Source organism: Arachis stenosperma, chromosome 6 (genome assembly GCF_014773155.1).
Source record: "Arachis stenosperma cultivar V10309 chromosome 6, arast.V10309.gnm1.PFL2, whole genome shotgun sequence".
Taxonomy (NCBI): domain Eukaryota; kingdom Viridiplantae; phylum Streptophyta; class Magnoliopsida; order Fabales; family Fabaceae; genus Arachis; species Arachis stenosperma.
The window spans coordinates 139,503,617-139,524,649 of NC_080382.1; the positions used below are offsets into that span (position 1 = coordinate 139,503,617).

General features: G+C 31.5%; 2 protein-coding genes across 2 annotated transcripts; both read left to right on the forward strand.

Moving 5' to 3' along the window:
• The first annotated feature begins 5,827 nt into the window (after positions 1-5,827).
• Positions 5,828-10,067, forward strand: LOC130935866 (uncharacterized). The gene is made up of 4 exons (XM_057865772.1): positions 5,828-6,315; positions 6,839-7,006; positions 7,826-8,185; positions 9,121-10,067. Exons 1-4 carry the CDS (start codon positions 5,944-5,946, stop codon positions 9,916-9,918), a joined length of 1,698 nt encoding a protein of 565 aa, XP_057721755.1. The 5' UTR covers positions 5,828-5,943; the 3' UTR covers positions 9,919-10,067.
• Positions 10,068-14,665: 4,598 nt separating this feature from the next.
• LOC130935806 (UDP-N-acetylglucosamine transporter UGNT1) lies at positions 14,666-20,525 on the forward strand. Its single transcript, XM_057865709.1, has 10 exons — positions 14,666-15,137; positions 16,402-16,478; positions 17,094-17,255; positions 17,373-17,506; positions 17,859-17,989; positions 18,088-18,132; positions 18,226-18,323; positions 19,315-19,422; positions 19,746-19,802; positions 20,123-20,525. Exons 1-10 carry the CDS (start codon positions 14,984-14,986, stop codon positions 20,195-20,197), a joined length of 1,041 nt encoding a protein of 346 aa, XP_057721692.1. The 5' UTR covers positions 14,666-14,983; the 3' UTR covers positions 20,198-20,525.
• The last annotated feature ends 508 nt before the right edge of the window (positions 20,526-21,033 follow it).

Sequence of the window (21,033 nt, forward strand, 5' to 3'; positions counted from 1 at the left end):
ATAACCCCATGATTAATATGTATTTGAGTAAAACGTGCACGTTAATTAAGTGTTGAAACCTATATTTGGTCACGCCTAAGATTTTTTCACTCATGCTAAACCATTTCAATTTTGAAAACATGTAGTATAAGGGATTTGAGAGAGTTTCAAAAGCCAATAATCACCTTTATACACGCTTTCAATTTTGGATGATTGAATTGCCTTTTTGTACCTTAGATTATTATACATAGAATGTGATTAGGTAAAATTGCCGGCTTATGAGATGTAACAAAATAAAAAATAGAAAAAAGAGAACATTAAATATGAAAAGTGAAGGACTCAAATTCGATTGCTTGCTTTTATTGGTAAACGCTTAAGAGGGACAGGGGAATAAAATTGTGCATTATTGGTTCCTCTGAACAGGGACCAAATAGTAACCAATCTAATGTTGACATGTCTAGTTTATTAATTTTCTTACTTAAAAATGAATAGTGAATGTGTTATATAAGTTATATAAATTGATTGATATATTTGTCATTAGTCTAATAAGAGCATTAGTCGATTAATAATTCAGCATATCTCAAGATATATTGTTTATAGTTATATATTGCAAGAGCATTAATTGATTAATGGGTGAAAAATTAAAAGTCATATGAATATTTTAAATTAGGATTAAGTACGATTTTGGTCTCTAATAGTAGAGACTGAAAATTTATTTTGTTTTTAATCTTTTTTTTGCTATAAAATAGTCTTGGAGGTATAACTTAATTTTAAAATCATATTTCGAACGAAAATACCCCTCTCCTCTTCTTTCCTAAAATCAACCAGAAGTAAAAGTGCACGAAACACAAGCAAACGCAAAAACAAAAAGCAGAAGTAGAATAACAACAATCAAACAACAACAATAATAACGACGGATAATGGAATTAGAGCAACAACAAAAGTAGAACTAGAAACAAAAGCAAAAACAAAAGCAGACAGAAGTAGCAACAACCAGAACATCAACAACAACAATGGAATAAAAGGAATAAACAGAAACAACAACAACAACAATGGAATAAAAGGAATAAACAGAAACAACAACAACAACAACAACAACAACAACAATGGAATAAACAGAAGCAAAACACCTTCTTTTAAATCTGAAAAATTAAAGAAAAATAAATAAAAAAAAACTGAAACAGCACTGCAAGGACCTCGAGGGAGAACAGGTGATCTGCGAATCGCGAAGAGAGGGGCTGCAGCGGTGTGGGGGAGGAGCTGCTGCGGTGAACTACGAATCGCTAGAAGAGGAGAGCTGCAGTGGTGGTAGCGGATCCCGTGAAAAGAGTTGCGACATTGGCGGCGACGGTGGTGTGGAGTGAGTGCGAATCCCCTCTCTTCTCTTTCTCTCTCCGTATGTTCTCTCCTCTCTTGCTGTTAGTGTGAGTGTGTGCTGAGAAAGAAAGAAGCAGCGGCGAGAAAGCAACAGTGGCGGCGAGCAGCATTAGCGGCGATATGGAGATTCCCTTCCCCCTCTCCCTTAAAAACAACACCCCCAACCCCAATGCGCGACTTTTCCCAAATCCTTTCCCCCTTCCTCGTTTTCTTTATTTTTTCTTTTTTTTTTCTATTTTTTAGTTAGGGGTAATTTGGTAATAAAAATAAAAAATTTGGTAAAAAGGACGATTCTAAAATTAAGTTAAACTTTTTGGACCATTTTGTAGCAAAAAAAAGGTCAAAGATAAAATAAATTTTCGACCTCTACGTTAAGGACCAAAATCGTATTTTACCCTTTTAAGTTATGGTATTCTTAAGTGCAAAAATCTATTAAAAGTATTACATTACTTAAAATTGCAACGGGAATCATTTTTACAATATTGGACCTTTTCACTGTTTTTGGACGAGTTAATTTTTTAGAATTAAATTAAATTCACACAATGTTACAAATTAATTTATATTTATCTGACCAATGAATTATAATTCAAATGACATAATTTTTTTATCCATTTTTAAAATAGCATATGAAAAATATTTAAATAACATAAGTATCTCAAAATATGAATTCCATTCTCCATCTTATAGTAGTAAAATGATGGGTCAATAATATATTAAAAGATTGTATCACCACAATATAATTCAAATCCTATTTTCATTGTAGTTTAAATGTATATGCTCATTCATTTATGAAATTCATTATCTTTGTTATGTATGTGTTTCACTTTATTTTTGATATTTTTTGACAGAATGTTAAAATTAAGCTTGTATCAATATTTCAGTTTAAAAAGTAGATACAATTTTTTTGAAAAAGAATAAATTCGACTTAAAAATTACTTGATAATAGTGTGGAAGCAAATTGCATCGAAATACTGGTGGCAAATTTATGACAATTAAAAAAAATAGATAAGTAAAAAAAAACTTTAGATAAATAAAAGCGTAAAATTTGAGTTTCAAGAAGAATATAATAACATCGAAAAAGTGAAAAAAAATGAAAGAAACTGGATTAAACAGAAAAAAGAAACAAAGAAAAATAAAATAAAAATAGACTCCTGATATTTACATGCATTTGTACTAGTTCTCCATGTTCTTCCTTTACGTCAATGAGACTGAAAATTTTTATGAGTTTGTGTAATTATTTAGTGTTGTTGATTGAAGTCTCTTAATTCTTCTGAGTTTCTCCTATTTATAAGTCATGAGAATAAATTTACTCCTGAAGAATCTTAACCACGATCTAATTCCTCCTGTTTTTCAAGTCACGACCTTATTTTGACTCTAAAAAATCTTCCTAGTGGTATCCTCACTTTCTTCCTTGCCTTGTCATCTAAACTTTACGTTCTTGCATTGTGTACTCATTTCATCCACGTGGTGTATCTAGTTTTGACCTTAGTAATCGACTCACTTCAAATCAGTAATTTCTCGACATTGGCTATCCTTCATTTGATCATTTCTGTTGAAGTCGAAAGAAGTTTTTCCTAATCGGCCAAGTAGCCGAGTCATTTAATTGTATTTTGACTTTCTATGCGTCAAATTTTTTTATGGGTCGAATATTTATCCCAATAACATGTGTTTATTTTTTTTAAAGTGTAATTTTTTATTATTTAATATTTTTTATATTTTTTATTTTATTTAATTAAAGATTATACGATAAGAGATCACATTTTATAAGAAAATTAAAAAAAATTCATTTCCTAAGTCTACTATTTAATATTGAACACATTTAAAAGAAAATAATAAATAATAAAAAATCATATTAAAAAAAATGAAAAGACTCATTTCCTCAAACTTGTACCCCGAACTTCGGATCCTATCTATAAGCCATGGATTTAGATATAAATAATGATGATATTGAAGAGCATAAGATATACAGCTAGATTCCAAGGAGCAGACAGCAAAAAAGGTTGCCTAATAATTGAATGAAATTGGTTTGTGTACAGCTCATAATCCAAAGTAATCCCAACCACAAAAGGTTGCCTAATAATTGAATGAAATTGGTTTGTGTACAGCTCATAATCCAAAGTAATCCCAACCACACACTTCTATGGACTTCATTTCGTGAATGTTAGTGAATCACACAAAATGGCCGAAATGATATATAATAAGATAAGAAACAATCACTTATTAGCAAATATTATCCTTCAATAATGATACGACCAAATAATTTTTATATTCAGCATAATTTAATCATGGAAAATTTTTATATTACTTACTCGTTTCATAATACCTATTACCTAATAACCATCATCTTAAAAGATTTTATGCATTTTTTTATTTATTCAACATATAAACTGAATTAAAATGGGTCATTTTTTTTACATGATGAATATTATAAAACTGAAAAAAAGTAGCATTATTGTAGGGCCTAGATAAAAAAAGATTTAAATAATAATAAAAATGTAATAAATCAAAAAATAATTTTTAGAAAAAAATGTATATAATTATCTAATGAAGCTTTTAAAAGCACTTATAAAAAAAAATACTAGAGAGTTAATAGAATTTATTATTTTTTACTAGTACTTAGTTATTAATATTTAAAATTATAAACTAAAATATTTTGTTAAATTATTAGATTAAAAAAATTAAGTTGATAATTAAAAGTGTTAGTAAAAAAATAATAAATTATGTTGGTTCTTGAATTTTTTTTTATAAAAATATAGAATCAAATTTATGATAATTTTTTTGAAAATGAATTTAGGAATTTACTCTATGCTTATATATAATCTTTATCTCATTATCAAAATTATTTAAGTAACTTAAATAACGCTGCCTATTTAGCAAAAATCCTTAATATTATATCTGATGTACTTTTGTTTGATCAAATGAATAAAATAGTCATTAAAGAGAGAAAAGACAACCCCCAATAAAAAAAAAAAATTAAAATAAAAAAATGCACTCGTAATATAATAAGAGCCAAAATTATAGGAAGCTTAATTAGGTGGTGCAAAATGAATTCCACGTGTTTCCGTGTATTATCATGTGTCAAATTTGACGTATCCACTAATCACTAATAATCATTGTTAATGTTTATTCATATATTCTCAGCCATAATTTCTTTTACAAGCTAAGGACAATAATAAGCATATTTTGTTTTGTAAAGTAACTGAATATGGCTCAAATATTTTAGGTGAATATATAGTAATAGTGCAAATATTACATCATCTAGGGGGAAAAAAAAGATCTTATACGAACATAAATTCTACAAATATTTTTAAATATACTTACAAAATCTTTTGATAAACCTTATAAACAGACATAGCTTACTTTTAAGTTAGTCAGCACGTACGCATGAAAAATTATTTTGTATATGGTGAAAATTCATGTGCAATCAATTTCATGTGAAGTTGATAGATAAGAAACAATAAATAATTTAACTGATTTAATTAAATTTTTATTTAACAACTCTCAATTTCATGTGAAGTTGACTGTACCTAAATTTTTATCTTTTTATATATAATTAAATTTACAATTTAATAATTAGTTAACTACTCCCATTTGTCTTTTTTTCTTAAAAAAAACGAGAAAATCTCTCATACTTAAGAGTCGTGCATGCATGGCTAATAATAATCGTCACCATATCATTATCCTTCTTTATTTAGATATAGATTTTGGATTTGAATTTTTCGTCCTCTCCCCACTTGTTTGTCTTTCTTTAAGAATGACCCGCATATCATTACCATATACTATCAAACAAACCTAATTCTTTACTCCAATTTAACAGCTTTTCTTCTACATACACAACTTATATATATATTGTCAACTTTCAACCGAATTGTGTCGTTAAAAATCTGTAATTTTGATTGAAAAAAAAATTGTATATCTAACTTTTTTTTTAATAAAGTAACCGGTTTTATGAATAGAAAAAATTAACCAACAATATATATATCATATCACGTTTAAAATTTAAAACTTACTATATGTATCCAAATTTTATATCAATTAATTACTGATTATTAAAAATTTTATAATTGTATTATATGTACATAAAAAAATGAGTCACCAATTCAACTATCAGTATACGATAAATATTGAAATATAAAATATATATTAAAAAAATTAAAATAATATTTATCTTTATACGTAAATATAACATGATTGATTTTTAATATATATGTAATATAATTAATTTATTATTTATTATTTTTTTAAATTTATCATTAATCAACACGTGGTTTTAACTTTTAATCGATGGGAGAACACTTTTGGCTCTTTGAATCCACATCTAACACATCATATGCAAGAAAAAGGAGGAAAACACCAAAACATACAATGTCTATCTATCTAAAAACACGTGACTAAATTCATGCACACACGATATGTCATATATCAAAATCAAACTTATATATAAGTAGTTGATGAAAACTCAATCGCCATATATATTATTAGCCATCATGAGCTGCCAAATTAAATTAACTAGATTCATTCAAAACCATGAGTTATTCCCATCCATGAAATCTTAATTAATTTGGTCAAAAATAATATACGAAGAAGATGAAGATGAAGTGGCAGAAGAAAGACAAGTATGTGGTTAAGGTGAATCAATTGAAGTTGGAATTGGGAACTTTTGGAACCGACAACAACGTTAATAACATGTTCGTTATTCAGGTTATGGGAACAGCTACCCAGAAAGTAAAAGCTTCTTCTTCTTCTTCTTCTTCAATTTGGAGAAGCATTCTTTTTCCCTTTCTTCATGGTATTACGAAACCTGCTTATACACACAACACAACCATCAAGAGATTTCTGAGTTCTGAAGAACCCACAATTGTCACGTGGGACGCACGTGATCTATGCGGTTTTCAACTTCCACTCAAATATAACGGGTCCTCAATTGGGGCATGCCACGTGGAATTTCATGTCTTACATGTAAGAACTAACATCATGTTATCCAGTATTAATTATTACGAAAATATTTGATAAAAAATAGTCAAAATTTATTTTATTTAATATTTATTAATTTTTGTTAGAATTATTGTTAGTACTGATTTTATTTTTTAAATCTTTGGAGTCATTAATGAGTTTAATTATTATTTGAGTTTAATTAATATATATCCACGTGTTAAGATTATTACCTAAAACTTCTTAATTATAAAAATATACGAAATTTAAATTTTTAATATATTTTTTATTTGTTTATTAAAATAAGTATTTATTAAAAAAATTTAAGATAATAGATAGTTGAGTCAATTATTTTTGTTGACTTAATAATATATGATTAGATCTCTTTATAGTGCAAAATAATTTGATCCCAAATGCCAAATCTAATATGTAGAATTTTATATACAATGCAAGTTTTAGTAGTTTGATTCATGTATAAATATAATTCATGAGTTTGATGTTTGTGTTTGTGTTTTGTTTTAAATAAAGTGTGTCTGAAAATGAAATGCAGGGGGAGGATGATGCAGGAGAATGTAAGCCTAATAATATGGTGGTAGCTGGAGAAGTTTCCATGGATGTTACAATGGAAGAGATAACTAAATCTAATTCTCAATTGCTTCATAAAACGTTTCCAATTCAATTGAATCTTCATGGTTTGCACCTCAAGTCCACACTTTCGGTATATTCCTATTCCATTTTCCTTATTTTCATTTTAATTTGTCAATTTATCAAAACATAGAAAAAAGAGTTATTTTGTTGTATAATCATCTATATTAATTTAACAGAAAAAGATAAATACGTGCTTAATATATATTTTAATTCAAAAATACATGACTTCCTGATTAATTGAAAATATAAATACGTTTCTAACATTCTAAAATATAAAATATTTAAGTCCCCTGTTTAAAATATAAAAAATAGATTGGTCTCTTAAGATAGTATTTGGTGGAAAGATAGAAATGAAAAAATTGAGACTGAGAGACATAGACTAAAAGATAGAGATTGAAATAAATCTTAGTATTCTGTTTGGTGTAAAGTGGGAGATAGAAATTGAAACACGAATAAAATTCTAATTTAATTTGTACAAAGGGTAAAATTGAAATTAATTAATTGAAATAAAGGTATTTTAGATATAAAATGTTATTAAAGTTTTAGTCTCCATCTCTAAAAATTTTAGTCTTCTGTGTTCCCACTTTTTAGAGGTACTGAAATACTGAAATTTTGGGATAGAAACAGAAATTTTAGTACCAGTCTCTGAACCAACAAACATAATACTGAATTTCAGTCTCCCAATTTCTGTCTCAATACCTTAAAACAAACGCTACCTAAGAGACTTAGATGTCTCACACTTTAAAATGTGAGGGACGCCTTTATATTTTTAATTAGTCGGCGACTTATTTATTTTTGAGATAAAAAGTCAGGATATATTTTTTTCGTTTACTTTTAATCTAATTATGCTCTAATGGATTGATAATCACTATGATACATTTGATAACAGGTCTCTTTGAGCATCATGGACTTGAGGAGTTTTCATGATTACTTGCCAAGAACATTTGAAAACATAGGTGAAGTAGAGAACAAACAAAGGTTTATTGAGATGGTGGAGTTTGATCAAACAACTCAACGGAATCCTTATGAATCGGACGATTCGTCCGAGTTTGATTCCGATGAGTCGTCAATTGAGTCCACAAGCAGCAGCAGTGATAGCAGTAGTAGCAATGGAAGCTATTATGGAGGATCAAGAGTGAATAGAAATGGATCAATGTTAGCATGGAGTAGAAGCTTTAAGGAATGTTGGAGGTCTATAGCAGCTAAAAGGAAACAAGAGACTTTCACCTCTCATCTAACTTCTTCTATGGTATGTAATAAAAACATCATATCATCTTCTTTTTCTTAATTATATTGTTCTTATTACAAGGGAAATGGCTAATGTTTAGGGAAAGATTTTATTTTCTTGAGAAGATTAGTGAAAAAGGACAGACTTTTTTTTTTAATTGAAAATCTTGATATGATATTTGTTATTGGATAATTCATAAGATGTTTAATGAACAAAATATATTTGACTAATTTGACTAAAAAAATATTTGAACATTGAATTTGATTAAAAAAATTTTTGGAGATCAATTTAAAAAATGAATGACCTTTTAAAAACGAATTCGATCATTAACTCATATTTTTATAACAACACCATAATTGATTTTTTATTAATACAAAAAATATATTTTTTGTGTTCATGTAGTATATCTAAATGATTATGTTATTAAATTACTTGCATTACCTTGTTTTATTTAATCACATTCATTAGTGAATAATTTAGATTTTTTAAGCATAAACTATTATTTTTATTTATAAAAATTTATAATGCTGACAAAATTATTCAAAAAAAAAATATCTTTATATTTATGAAAAAAATCTACCCAAAAAAATTTCAAATATTAGTTTAATTCATAAGGAGTTTTATTAGTATTCTAAATTTTTAAAAGTATACATAATAATATACTTATTTTTCGTAGGTACAAAGTTAATTTTATTATTTATTATTATGATGAATCGAATTTTCACATATAAAAATAGTAACTTACTCTTGAAAGTAATGTATTACCTTCTAATTAGTAATTTCTTAAAAGAAAGGTGATAATTTGAATTACTAGCAAAAATGTAAAATTACTTCAAGGGCAGTTGCTACAAGAAATTTACTACACAAGCTGCTAGGTTGCATTCAACTAACAACTTCACTTAAATTTGAATGCACCTGAATTTTCACCTAACAAGTTTTATTCTGAATCCATGCAGGGATGGGAAAATATGGAAGTTAAAAGCAGAGATGGGAATTCCAAGCTGAAAACAAATGTGTTGTTTGCATCATTTGACCAAAGAAGCAAAGAAGCCTCAGGTGATAGTGCATGTTCAGCACTAGCAGTGTTCATAGCACATTGGTTCCTCCATTCTAACAAGGACTTACCAACAAGGTCCCAATTTGATAGGCTCATAACACAAGGTTCCTCTGAATGGAGAAGGCTTTGTAAAATTGCTTCATACTTAAAGCTCTTTCCGGATAAGCATTTTGATTTGGAGACAATCTTGGAAGCTAATTTGAGGCCTTTGATTGTTCTTCCTTCGGAATCTTACACCGGATTCTTCGCCCCGGAGAAGTTCCGGTGCCTACAAGGCGCTATGTCGTTCGACGATATTTGGGCCGAGATAAGTAGGGCTAGTAATGAGTCGAGAGTTTATATTGTGAGTTGGAAGGATCATTTCTTTGTTCTAAAAGTGGAAGAAGATGCTTATTACATAATTGACACTTTAGGGGAAAGACTATTTCAAGGGTGCAAAAGAGCATTCATATTGAAGTTTGATGGTTCAAGTTTGATGCATTCAAAGGTGGAGAAAATGGAGAATGAGCCTTCAAAGAAAATTGTTTGTAAAGGGAAAGAATGTTGTAAAGAGTTCATCAAACTTTTCCTTGCTGCAATGCCACTTAGGCAATTAGAAGAGGAAGAGAGTAAAGGGAATGTTTCTACTACTAATTCTTATCTTCATAGGTTCTTGCAAATTGATGTCCATTTTTGCTCTTCATCATCATTATATTAGAAGAGGAACACTATGGATTGCATTCATTTTTTGTGCTTGTTAACCATAAAGATTTCTTGAGGATTGAACAAAGATACTCATAACTTTGCTTTGTAAATCACTATTGATTAATATATCAATACATCAATTGTATTTTATTATTAGGTTAAGTTACTTTGTGTGTAGTGTATCCCCTGTGAAATCATTTTTCATCCTTCAAAAACCCTTGTTAATAATTTTTTATTTTCCCTACACTATGATTTTGAGAAGGGGGTTGTAGAAGTAATGATAAAGAGAGGCCCAAAAATGTCAATTCAATTGAGCTTATAGAACTAGTTAGCAATACTGTTACTGATTCTGTTACTTAGTCATTGGTGTTAGTTATTAGTAAAGAGGAATATTAGAGGGTAATAAGAATTTACTATTTTTTGTCATTATTTTTAGTTATTATTCTAATTTTTTAAGTCTAGTAAATTTAATAAAATATTTTAATTTATATTTTTTAATATTAATGACTAATTGATAACTACAAATAATAAATTCTAATGAACTTTTAGTATTTTTTATGGAAAAATGTACAACATCACTGTTAGAGAATCATTAGAATCAATTTAGATCAATTAGTATAATTTATATTTATATAATACATCTGTATAACAATTGTAAGATTGTATGCTTTTATTACTTTGATTTTTCTAACACCTATATATATACCCCTTATACATTGTACTTTGACATGGACTCAATAATACACTGTTCAGATTACTCTCGTGTTTCTAGAATGGTACCAAGAGTTTAGATTTTTTTTTTCTCCATGAATGTTCGTTCATAGTTCTTGTTTCTTTTCCTTCTCCCGGCAATCTTTTCTTCCTTATTTTTGCTTGCCTTTTCGATTTTTTTCTTTGTCCTAGACCATATCATTGTCTTCATCTCATCATCACAAGTACACAGAGCCCCTCCCCATTGTCTGACTCTGCCGGACACACCTCTATGCACTGCTGCAACCTCACTGCTCGCCTCCATTGTTCTCCTCTCTAGACGCTTCAGCATCCGTTGGATCTTAGTGACAATCACACGGTCCAATAGCATTCATGTGTCACGCCGCCAAGCTTCCCAACAACTCGCGCGCGACCTGGTCTGATTCGCTGGTTGACTCGTGTTCCAGTTCACTCGCCAGCGTGTCTTCTTCCCCCATTCAGACGACGCCACGTGTTATCTTTCTGCTGACGTGGCTGTTGATGTGGCATTGTTGTGGCAGACAAGTGGAACCCTCTCTAAAATTTTTTGGTGAGCTCTTTCTGATTCTGCCTTCCGTTTTCTCGTTCTCTACCTCGAATTTGCAGTTTCTTCTCTTTTTTGCCTTTGTTTCTGTTATTATGGAGAAACCGTATGTTTTTCAGCCTATTCTTGTTATCTTTAATGGCTCCAACTATGCTCATTGGGTTGAAACTATGCGAGGATTTCTTAAAGGACGAAAATTATGATGATATGTGACTGGTGATATTGTTTGTTCTATTAAGCCAACTGTGACTCACAAATCCAAAGATGGGACCTCCAAATCCAAGGAGGATGTTGAGAAGGACTTTACAGAAAAATTGGAAGATTGGAATAGTAAAAATCATAAGATTATCATCTGGTTCTACAACACTTCTACTCCCGGTATTCATTTACAATTTGGGCGTTTTGAAACTGCTAAAGAGGTATGAGATTATTTGGCAAAGCGTTACACTATTTCTGATCTCTCTCGTCAGTATCAACTGCTAAAGGAGATTCACAGCCTTAAGTAAGAACGTGGCAAGTGATTTTTTATTTTCTTGCTCAGATGGAAATTATTTGGGATTAATTGACTTTTTATGAGCCTGTTCTTAAAGATCCCGCTCATGCTAAGGCATATGAGGATTATTGGAACCAGATACGTCTTATACAGTTTCTTATAGCATTTACTGATGACTATGAGCCGATTAGGGCTTCTCTTCTTCATCAGAATTCCTTGCCTAGTCTTGAAGATGCTCTTTCTCGTCTTAAGTCTGAAGAAACGCACTTGGGATTGACTTACTCTAAGAGTGAAACTGTCTTTGCTGCCACCGACAAAAAGAAAAAATTCTATCAAAACTATAATCGTCCTGACACTCCTTCTCTGACTGTCCCTCTATTGAATGTCGTAAATGCAAACAGAAAGGTCACATCGGCCCCAATTGCCCGAAACTGTTCTGCCATTGTTGTAAACTATCGAGTCACTTGATTACTACCTGTCCTACTAGACCACCACGTTTAGATAAGAACAAGTATCAAACTTGTCCCAACAACTCTCCGAATGTGCCTGCTTCTATTGCTGCTGCTACCACCACTGATTCTACCAATTTTACCTCTCTCAACCCATCTTCTATCTCTCCATCAGACATTGAATCTCTTCTTAAGCAACTCCTCTCTTTTTCTAGTAATACCTCTACTGATCTTTCCACCCCTCTACGTAATTCTAAATGGTATTTTGATTCTGGTTGTTTTAATCATATGCCTCCTTTGCGTCATCTTTTTTCGTCGTTGTCTACCACTACAAATACATCTTCTGTCAACACTGCTAATGGTTCCCTCTTGCATGCAACACATCAAGGCTTTATTTCACAGTCCAATATTCATCTTCCTGATACTTATTTCATTCCAAAATTAAATTTTAATATTATCTCTGTTGATCAACTTGTTGAGCTCGATTTTAATGTCAATGTTTCTATTTCTGGTTGTCGTGTGCAGGATTGTCAAACAGAAAAGCTCATCAGGACTAGTTGTAAGGTCAGAAGATTATTTGAACTCGAGAACCTTCATGTTCCCTCTACGTCAAATCTCTATGTTGTTTCCTCTCCATCTACTCTTCACTTGTGGCACCGCCATCTTACCCACAGCTCCTTAAAAAAATTGCATCCTCTTATGTCTTTGGGTGTTTTAGGTCAAGTTCACAAGGAGTCTTTTGATTGCATCTCTTGTCAAACTGCAAAACAACTTGTCTTATCTTTTTCTAAAAATTTCTCTCTTGCTTGCTCTCCTTTTGACTTTATTCATTCTGATGTTTGGGGGCCCGTTCCCACTGCTTCTATGGGAGGGGCTCGCTACTTTGTAGTCTTTATTGATGATTATTCACATTTTACTTGGATTTATTTGATGACTAATCGTCATGAGCTACCTCAGATTTATATTAACTTTGCCACTAAGATTCGAACTCAGTTTTCAAAGGTCATTAAAATCTTCAGACGTGACAATGCTATGGAATATCGTGACTTCAAACCTTTAAATTTTTTCGCTGAATAGGGTACTTTGTCTGAGTTTTCTTGCCCTGGTACCTCTCAACAAAATGGCAGAGCTGAGCATAAACACCGTCATATTCGCACTGAGTCTACTCCTCTTGAGTCTAATGTTCGTTTTACTCCTATGGATGTCACTATTTTGTATAATCCTACTTTTTATCGACAGTTAGTTGGAGAACTCATCTACTTAACTATCACCCGACCAGACATTGCCTATCCGGTTCATGTTCTTAGCCAGTTCTTGTCAACTCCTCGTACTACTCACTATGCGGCAGTTCTTCGCGTTCTTGGCTGCATCAAAGGCACCCTATTTCACAGCCTTTATTTTTCTGCCGATTCATCGTTATCCCTTTAGGTGTACTCAGATGCTTATTAGACTGATAATCCCACTGATCGTCGCTCTATTACTGGTTATTATTTGTTTCTTGGCGACTCTCTCATTTCGTAACTAGCTAAGAAGAAAACATTCACTGCTCGATCAAGTACAGAAGCTGAATACCGTGCTCTTGCTGACACCACTGCTGAGGTTGTCTCGATTCGTTGGTTTCTCGAAGACTTGGGTGCACCGCAGTCGTCCCCAACTGATTTTTTTGTGACAACTGTAGTGCTATTCAGATTGCCCATAATGATGTGTTTCATGAACGCACCAAACACATTGAGATTGATTGTTACTTTGTTCGGCAACGTATCTTTATTGATGTTGTTCGTCTCTTTGTTGTTAGAACACTGGATCAGACTGCTGATATCTTCACGAAGGCTCATCATCCAAGTTGTTTTCGGACTCTGGTATCTAAACTCAAGATGGTATCCTTAGCTTCCACTTGAGTTTGAAGGGGGATGTTAGAGAATAATTAAAATCAATTTAGATCAATTAGTATCATTTATATTTATATAACATATCTGTATATTAATTGTAAGATTATATGCTTTTATTATTTTGATTTTTTTAGCACCTATATATATTTCTTATAAATTGTACTTTGACATAAACTTAATAATACACTTTTCAAATTACTCTTGTATTTCTAACAATCACAATATATAGTGTTTTTACACTCATAATAAATAACATCAACACTCATTTTCTTTATAAGTTCTTTCTGTCTCTGTATTAGCATAGTTTTTTAATAAAGAATTTAATTTTAATATATCAACATAATTATTTTAAAAAAATATTAAAAAATTATCAAAATTTATTATTTATTATTATTAATTAATTATTAATATTTAAAAATATAAAATAAAATATGTTATTAAATTAACAGACTAAAAGAATTAGATTCTATTATTTTTTTTGTTGACTAATTAGACTCTATTATGATTAATATAAATTATCTATATAAAACTTTTTATATATTTTCAGTAAATATATATTATTTTAAAAATAATATCTCTCAAATTGAAAATAAGATCATCAATTTTAAAGTGGCAAGCATCCTTGGTTTCTATGAAATACAGCAAATTTGATGTTGAAGAATCTAAAAACTAAAACAAGAAATTCATATAACAAAGAGCTATAGTCAAATAGCATGGTTTTTCTTTATTTATGTAGAGATCGCGAATTCGAATCTCTTTCTTAATTTTAGAAGAAAAAAGAAAAAAGGAGATTCTTATGCGATGGGAAGGTTGTGTGAGTGTAGCGAGAGTGGTGGGAGCCGTCGTGTTCTTGATAGTTGACAAAGTCAAAAGTCAAGTTCGGAGTTCTCAACTCCTCCAAATCAAAACTCCATCCTTCTGCCTGAACCAATTCCATTCATTGCTTTTCCGTGAACACCAAATAAGAATAAAAGATGTCTCTCAAAGTATCCAATTCGTCGGAGAATAACCCCATGCTTCCGGTGTCGGATCCTGGCAGGACCCACGACGATGGGGACAAGCTCTTCAAAGGTTCCGCCATGACCAAACGCGGTGCTTACGCCGCTGTCTCTTATATGTCTTGCGCCGGTTTGTTCTCTAATCTCAAAATATCTTTCTTTTCTTTTTTATTTGAATAATTTCAATTTTAGAATGATGATGATGATGATGATCAGATTCTCTGATTTTACGAGTGTTTCTATTCATTTGATCGCCGGAAATATTATATATTATATATAATTTAAGTTTCAGTCAATTTGCAGGATTGTGTGTTAATTTGTGTTTTAAATATTTTTAAAATAAAAGTTATGGCATCTAAGTCCAGAAAAATCAAAATTCAGCATCTTGCAGAAGACAATTTTAGGTAGTTTTATTTTGAATTGTAGTTACATATTTTAGGAATTTTTTAATTGTAAAAGAAGAAAAAAATATATTGCAGTGCAATTTATGGAATAAAACTGTTGGGTACCAAATTGGGAGAGCCCTATAATATTTGTATAGATATAGATATATGTTAGATATAATTTTCTAGAATTTTATTTTTGGGGTTCAGTAGGAGGGAAAGAAGAAAGTAGATGTGTTGTCCATTGACTCTTGTATGCAAATAATGCAATTCCCTTGGTACAGTGTTTAAGTTTCATTTGAAACTTTGATGTCTTAAGATGTTATCATAGTTACTGGATAGTAGATGGCTGAGTGGTGTGTACTGGTACTGGGCTCCAAGATTGTGGCTAGAGCTAGAACTTTATGTTAGAAAAATTATGTGGTATTGATTCTAAGATGAGCAAGAGGACCTGTGATTTCATTTCATTTCGTTTCATCCTTCAATTGCTAGGGTTTCTATCAAATTATCTTGCACCTTTTCTCATACGTGATATGAGGTTTAGAAAATTTGGTCTGCTATATGCAATGCTATTTAGAGTACCAGTTAACTATACTTTATTGTTTATAGAAATGAATAAAGGATAACCTTGCATGATAATCTGTCATTTTATTCTTTCATTTTAAAACTTAAAAGAACTCTCGAATAGTATATTAACATGAATTGAAACACTCACAAGCCCTACTCTTTACTTCCAAATGTATGGGAATTTTTGTGCATCTATCTTTCATTTAGTTTGTTAATATCTGTTGTGTTCTTGAATATGGAAGAAATGTAATATAGATTATTGGAGATATGTTTTTGGGAGCTCTTGTTCAAAGAAATATTAATGATCAATGACATGATGTTTAGAGAATTTTTTTGCAACTTGTACACAAAAACTCATGTAGGTTGTAGATGCTGCTTCAAATCTTGATTCTTAACTGCTAAATGCACCATTACTAAGAAATACTTTTTTTCCCCTTTTTGTAGTTCTCTTGGTGATGTTCAATAAGGCAGCTCTTTCATCATATAACTTCCCATCTGCAAATGTCATCACACTTCTTCAGGTTGATACTTAAAAAGGGTTCTGTTTCCTTCTTTATTACATGTGAGCCAAGACATGACAGACCATTAATTTGGCATTAGTATTTAGAAGTTTCAGTAATCTTTTGGAGAAAACTGTGAACAGAAAGACATTGTAATCCACCTTATTTACATGAGAGCATGAACGTCGTTCTCCTTAAGTCTTAAATATTCATACTTGGTTGATTGATAACTCTTCACAGCACTTAATTTATCAGTTACTGAGGGTGGAAACCAATTTTTTAGTGCTGCACTAATTCCATTCTTATATTCTGGATTTATGTTGTTCATTCGTGTGGTTTTCCTGTACACTATAATGGTAGTTACTTTAAGCTCATTCTCTATGTTTTAAGAATTGAAGTTCCTGAAACTAAGTTATAGGAGATTATTCAAATTACTTAAAGCACTAATTTGAAACAGCAAGAGTTATAGCTGTGTTCATATAAGAGGTAAAACGATTTATTTTGAATCTATTATGTTTGGATGCTATGATGTGTCTTCACTTCTGTTGATCACTGTTGCGTTACAAGTTACAACTACCGATATCTTTTTGAGATCCATTTGATCCATTTCACATTGTATGCTTCTTTCTGCTGCAGATGGTATGTTCATGTTGTTTTCTTTATGTACTGAGGCGCTGGAGGATAATTTCTTTCTCAGCAGGTGAAAAATCTTTAATATCAGATAACTCAACAAAATTTGTACCATTGAATACTTTGAAGCACACTCTTCCTCTATCAGGAGCATATTTACTCTACATGGTAGTCCCTTATTTCTTATCGTTTTCTCTTCTTTTATGAAATGACAAACTCCGTTGTTTCATATTTTTTCTTTTCTTTACTAACTATTTTGTATATACTCCTGTTGCTTCTCCTTAGCTAGTCACCATGGAGTCTGTCCGTGGAGTAAATGTTCCAATGTACACCACTCTTAGGCGAACAACTGTGGTATTTACAATGATTGTAGAGTTTCTTCTCGTGCAACAGAGGTATTCATCCTCTGTTATTTTCAGGTAACTTGCTTTCTCTCGATTGCATGATATTATCTACTGTTTGTAAGAACAATGTAACTGGTTTACTGTCCTTTTGGTTATTTCTTCCTTTTTGTTTATACTCAATGATGTGAAAGTTCAACTTTTATTTGGAGGATTGTGTGCTTCATTCCTTTCATTTAGTGGAAATTGATGATGCTGTTATCAGTGTTGGCTTGATATGCATTTGCAATAAGGATAACATGATTGGTTCACTGTCCTTTTATTATTACCCCCGTTTCCTTTATAACTCAGTAAAGTTGAAGTTCAAATTTTTTGAGAAAGCATGTGCCTGATTCCTTCATTTAACTGAAATCTATAAGGCTGTTATCAGTGTTGGCTTGATTGTCTTTGGTGCGCTGATTGCGGGAGTTCGGGACTTCTCTTTTGATGCTTATGGCTATAGTGTTGTTTTCTTGGCAAACTTTACCACAGCAATATATCTGGCAACCATTTCCCGCATAGGTTGTGTTCCTACTTTCTCATATTCTCATGTGGAAACTTTATACTGTGTTTCCCGGTCATTTTGAACTTAATCATTTTGTATCATGTGCTTTTCTCAGGAAAAACTAGTGGTCTTAATAGCTTTGGACTTATGTGGTGCAATGGTAAGTTTAGAGGTTCTATGATGGTCAAACTTTCTGGCTACACTTTTATGTAATGGAGTTTCTGACTCTGAATACTTTTATATTGTATTATAGGCATTGTATGTGGGCCATTTTTGCTCGTTTGGACATTAATTCGTGGTGACTTGAAGATGACACTTAACTTTCCTTATCTTTTCTCACCTGGTTTTATTGTAAGTTCTGCTCGAGCCTTTCTTACTTGAGTTAGTAGTAGTCATCATTGGAGCTTCCTTGGTTAATTGTAAAAGGATTTATAATAATATTTTTGTGAAGTTAACGAGGATTATGACAATGTCTATTTGGAATAAAATAATATGGAGGCGTAAAGAATATACTCTCTCCCCACATTTATACTTTGTAACTCTATCTCCACCCACTTTCTGAAGGAAGGGGGATTATACTCTAACAGAATAAACAAAATGGGGGAAAGATGCAAATGACCCACATAGGGTATCATCCTTTTTCCTGTAAAATGATGGAAAAATTAGGAAGAAAACACTGAGCATAGAAGCAACTCAGAGTTACCTTGACCAAAACTGGGGTTTGACATCAAAACCCGTTGAAAATATCACTGTGAAAACACCAACACATCTATGGTCAATGGTGTTACTTTCAATAAAGTAAATGGAAGTTTGGGTGACCAAAACTCCAATCCAATGCTATGCTGTTGCTCTTTTGTGGCACGTTACTGCATTCCTATGTTCAATATCTATGTGGATCTTCATTTCAATTTACTTGCTTCAAAGAGTAGAGAGTTTAGTGCAATTTTTCCTGCAATCAAAATTTTGTCTCTGCCAGTGAGCTATAAGCTCATGTGGCACCTCTCTTGGTTCTTGTTCTTTGGGTTGCCAGCGTTGAATCAGGGTTCAATCCCACCTGTCCATAATTTCCTCCATCTCTGTAGCTGTACTTGAAGCTCCTTTAAAAACTAAAACCAAAAGGAATAAGGTCCATCTCCATGTAAAATGGCCTTAATGTTGCTGTAAAAGGTCTGCCAATATTTTTGTTCATTAAGTAGCAATTGCATTCTGTCTATATCAATCAGCATCAACATCAAGCTTTGAACCCAGTTTCCTAATTTCATTTTAGGATAACGTGTTTTTTATATGTTTTTTTTTTTGTTTCTTTTTTTTAAGGGTCATTCTTTTTTTGTTTCTTGAACAGGTTGTTTTGCTCTTTTCCTGCATACTGGCGTTCTTCTTGAACTACTGCATTTTCTTGAACACGACTCTAAATTCAGCTGTGACACAGACGATTTGTGGTAATCTAAAGGTTCGTTTTGCTGCTACTTGTTTCTCCTTGCATGAATAATTCCCCTATAATTTACAGGTTGGCATTAGAGGTGCTGTAAGGCCTTGTTTTTTCTTTTTCATGATGTTAGTATAGCTTTTCTTTCTAGAACTGATTGTGTGGAGTAGAGTCTGCATGAGGCTTGGTTGTTGTTGTCATAACTACTATGTAATGCCAGAGTCTGAATGCACTCATTTAAACAGAGAATCTCTAATATATGACCTTTTTTTTACTTCATATCAATGTCATGATTGGTGTGTTCAGTTTTTATGTACCAAATTCTAATTATTTATGTTGATGTGCAGGATCTATTTACCATTGGACTTGGCTGGGTAATTTTTGGTGGGCTACCATTTGATTTTGTGAGTGCTCTTGTCCAGACAGCTATTTCCTATTGAGTATACATACGCTTCCACACACACACACACACACACACACATACTCAGCCACATTTTCATACAATAGAAAGAACAGTGCTAGAGAGCCCTAGCTTATTGCCGGAACCAGTGTTGCCAGAACCAATTGTTACATAATTCTGGCAAGTACATGCTGGCAAAATTTCTGGCCATGAAGCAATTTCCAATAAGAAAATGTAGCTCCGTGGCTTGTTTCCACTATGGGGCATCCTTTTTTACTTTATTGTACATTATTTTGATAGAATATTGTTTTGTTTTGGTTTCAGTGGAACATAATTGGGCAGCTACTCGGTTTCACTGGCTCTGGCTTATATGCTTACTATAAGCTCATGGGCAAATAATAACTCAACACTTTTAGTGCAAACCTCTTTTTGCAATTAGGGAAAGCTTCACTTGAGTTGAGTCATGTAGTGATCATCACTACAAACCTTTTAAAAGGGAGAAGAATCTTAGTCATACCGTGGTCTGTGGAACATTTGATCAACTAATCCACATTTTTAGGAAATTTTTGCTGACTGAGAAGTTGGTGTATTGTATCAACAATTTTCAGGGCATAGCAGCAGTCATGGCTTCAGTGTATATTTATACATCTTATTTATTTGATGTATGTACAAAAAAAAAAAACATCTATTTGATCTAATGTTATGTTAACATAGTTGTATTTGGCTATTTGCTTTGCTGAATCCTATGTATTCCTCTCTTTGTATTATTCTTCTCAATCACCTTCAAATAATGATTGAATTGAGAACATGACTCGAGTGATTTATTATGAAGACCAAGTAATTGAGGAACAGAAGACTGATTTTTTACTTCAGCCTGTTTTGAATTACTGATTTTACATATGAAAAGTATTGAAAAATCTCTGAAAAAGTACACATAATGAAGATAAAAATTTTCCAAACAGATTTTTTGCAAGGGAGAAATTTATGTGGAGTTGTCTTCATATAAAATTTTTTATTGAGAATTTTTAGATGATAATTTAGTCAAGATAAAAATTCATATGCAGTTGTTTTTATGTGAAATTAATAACTAAGCTATTAGATGACAATTTAGTTAAACTTGTTAAATCATCTAACGACTTTTAACTATCAATTTTACATAAAGATAACAACACGTGAATTTTCCTCTTTAGTCAAATATATCAAATAATCTAATGATTTTTGGCGAAGGGACATAA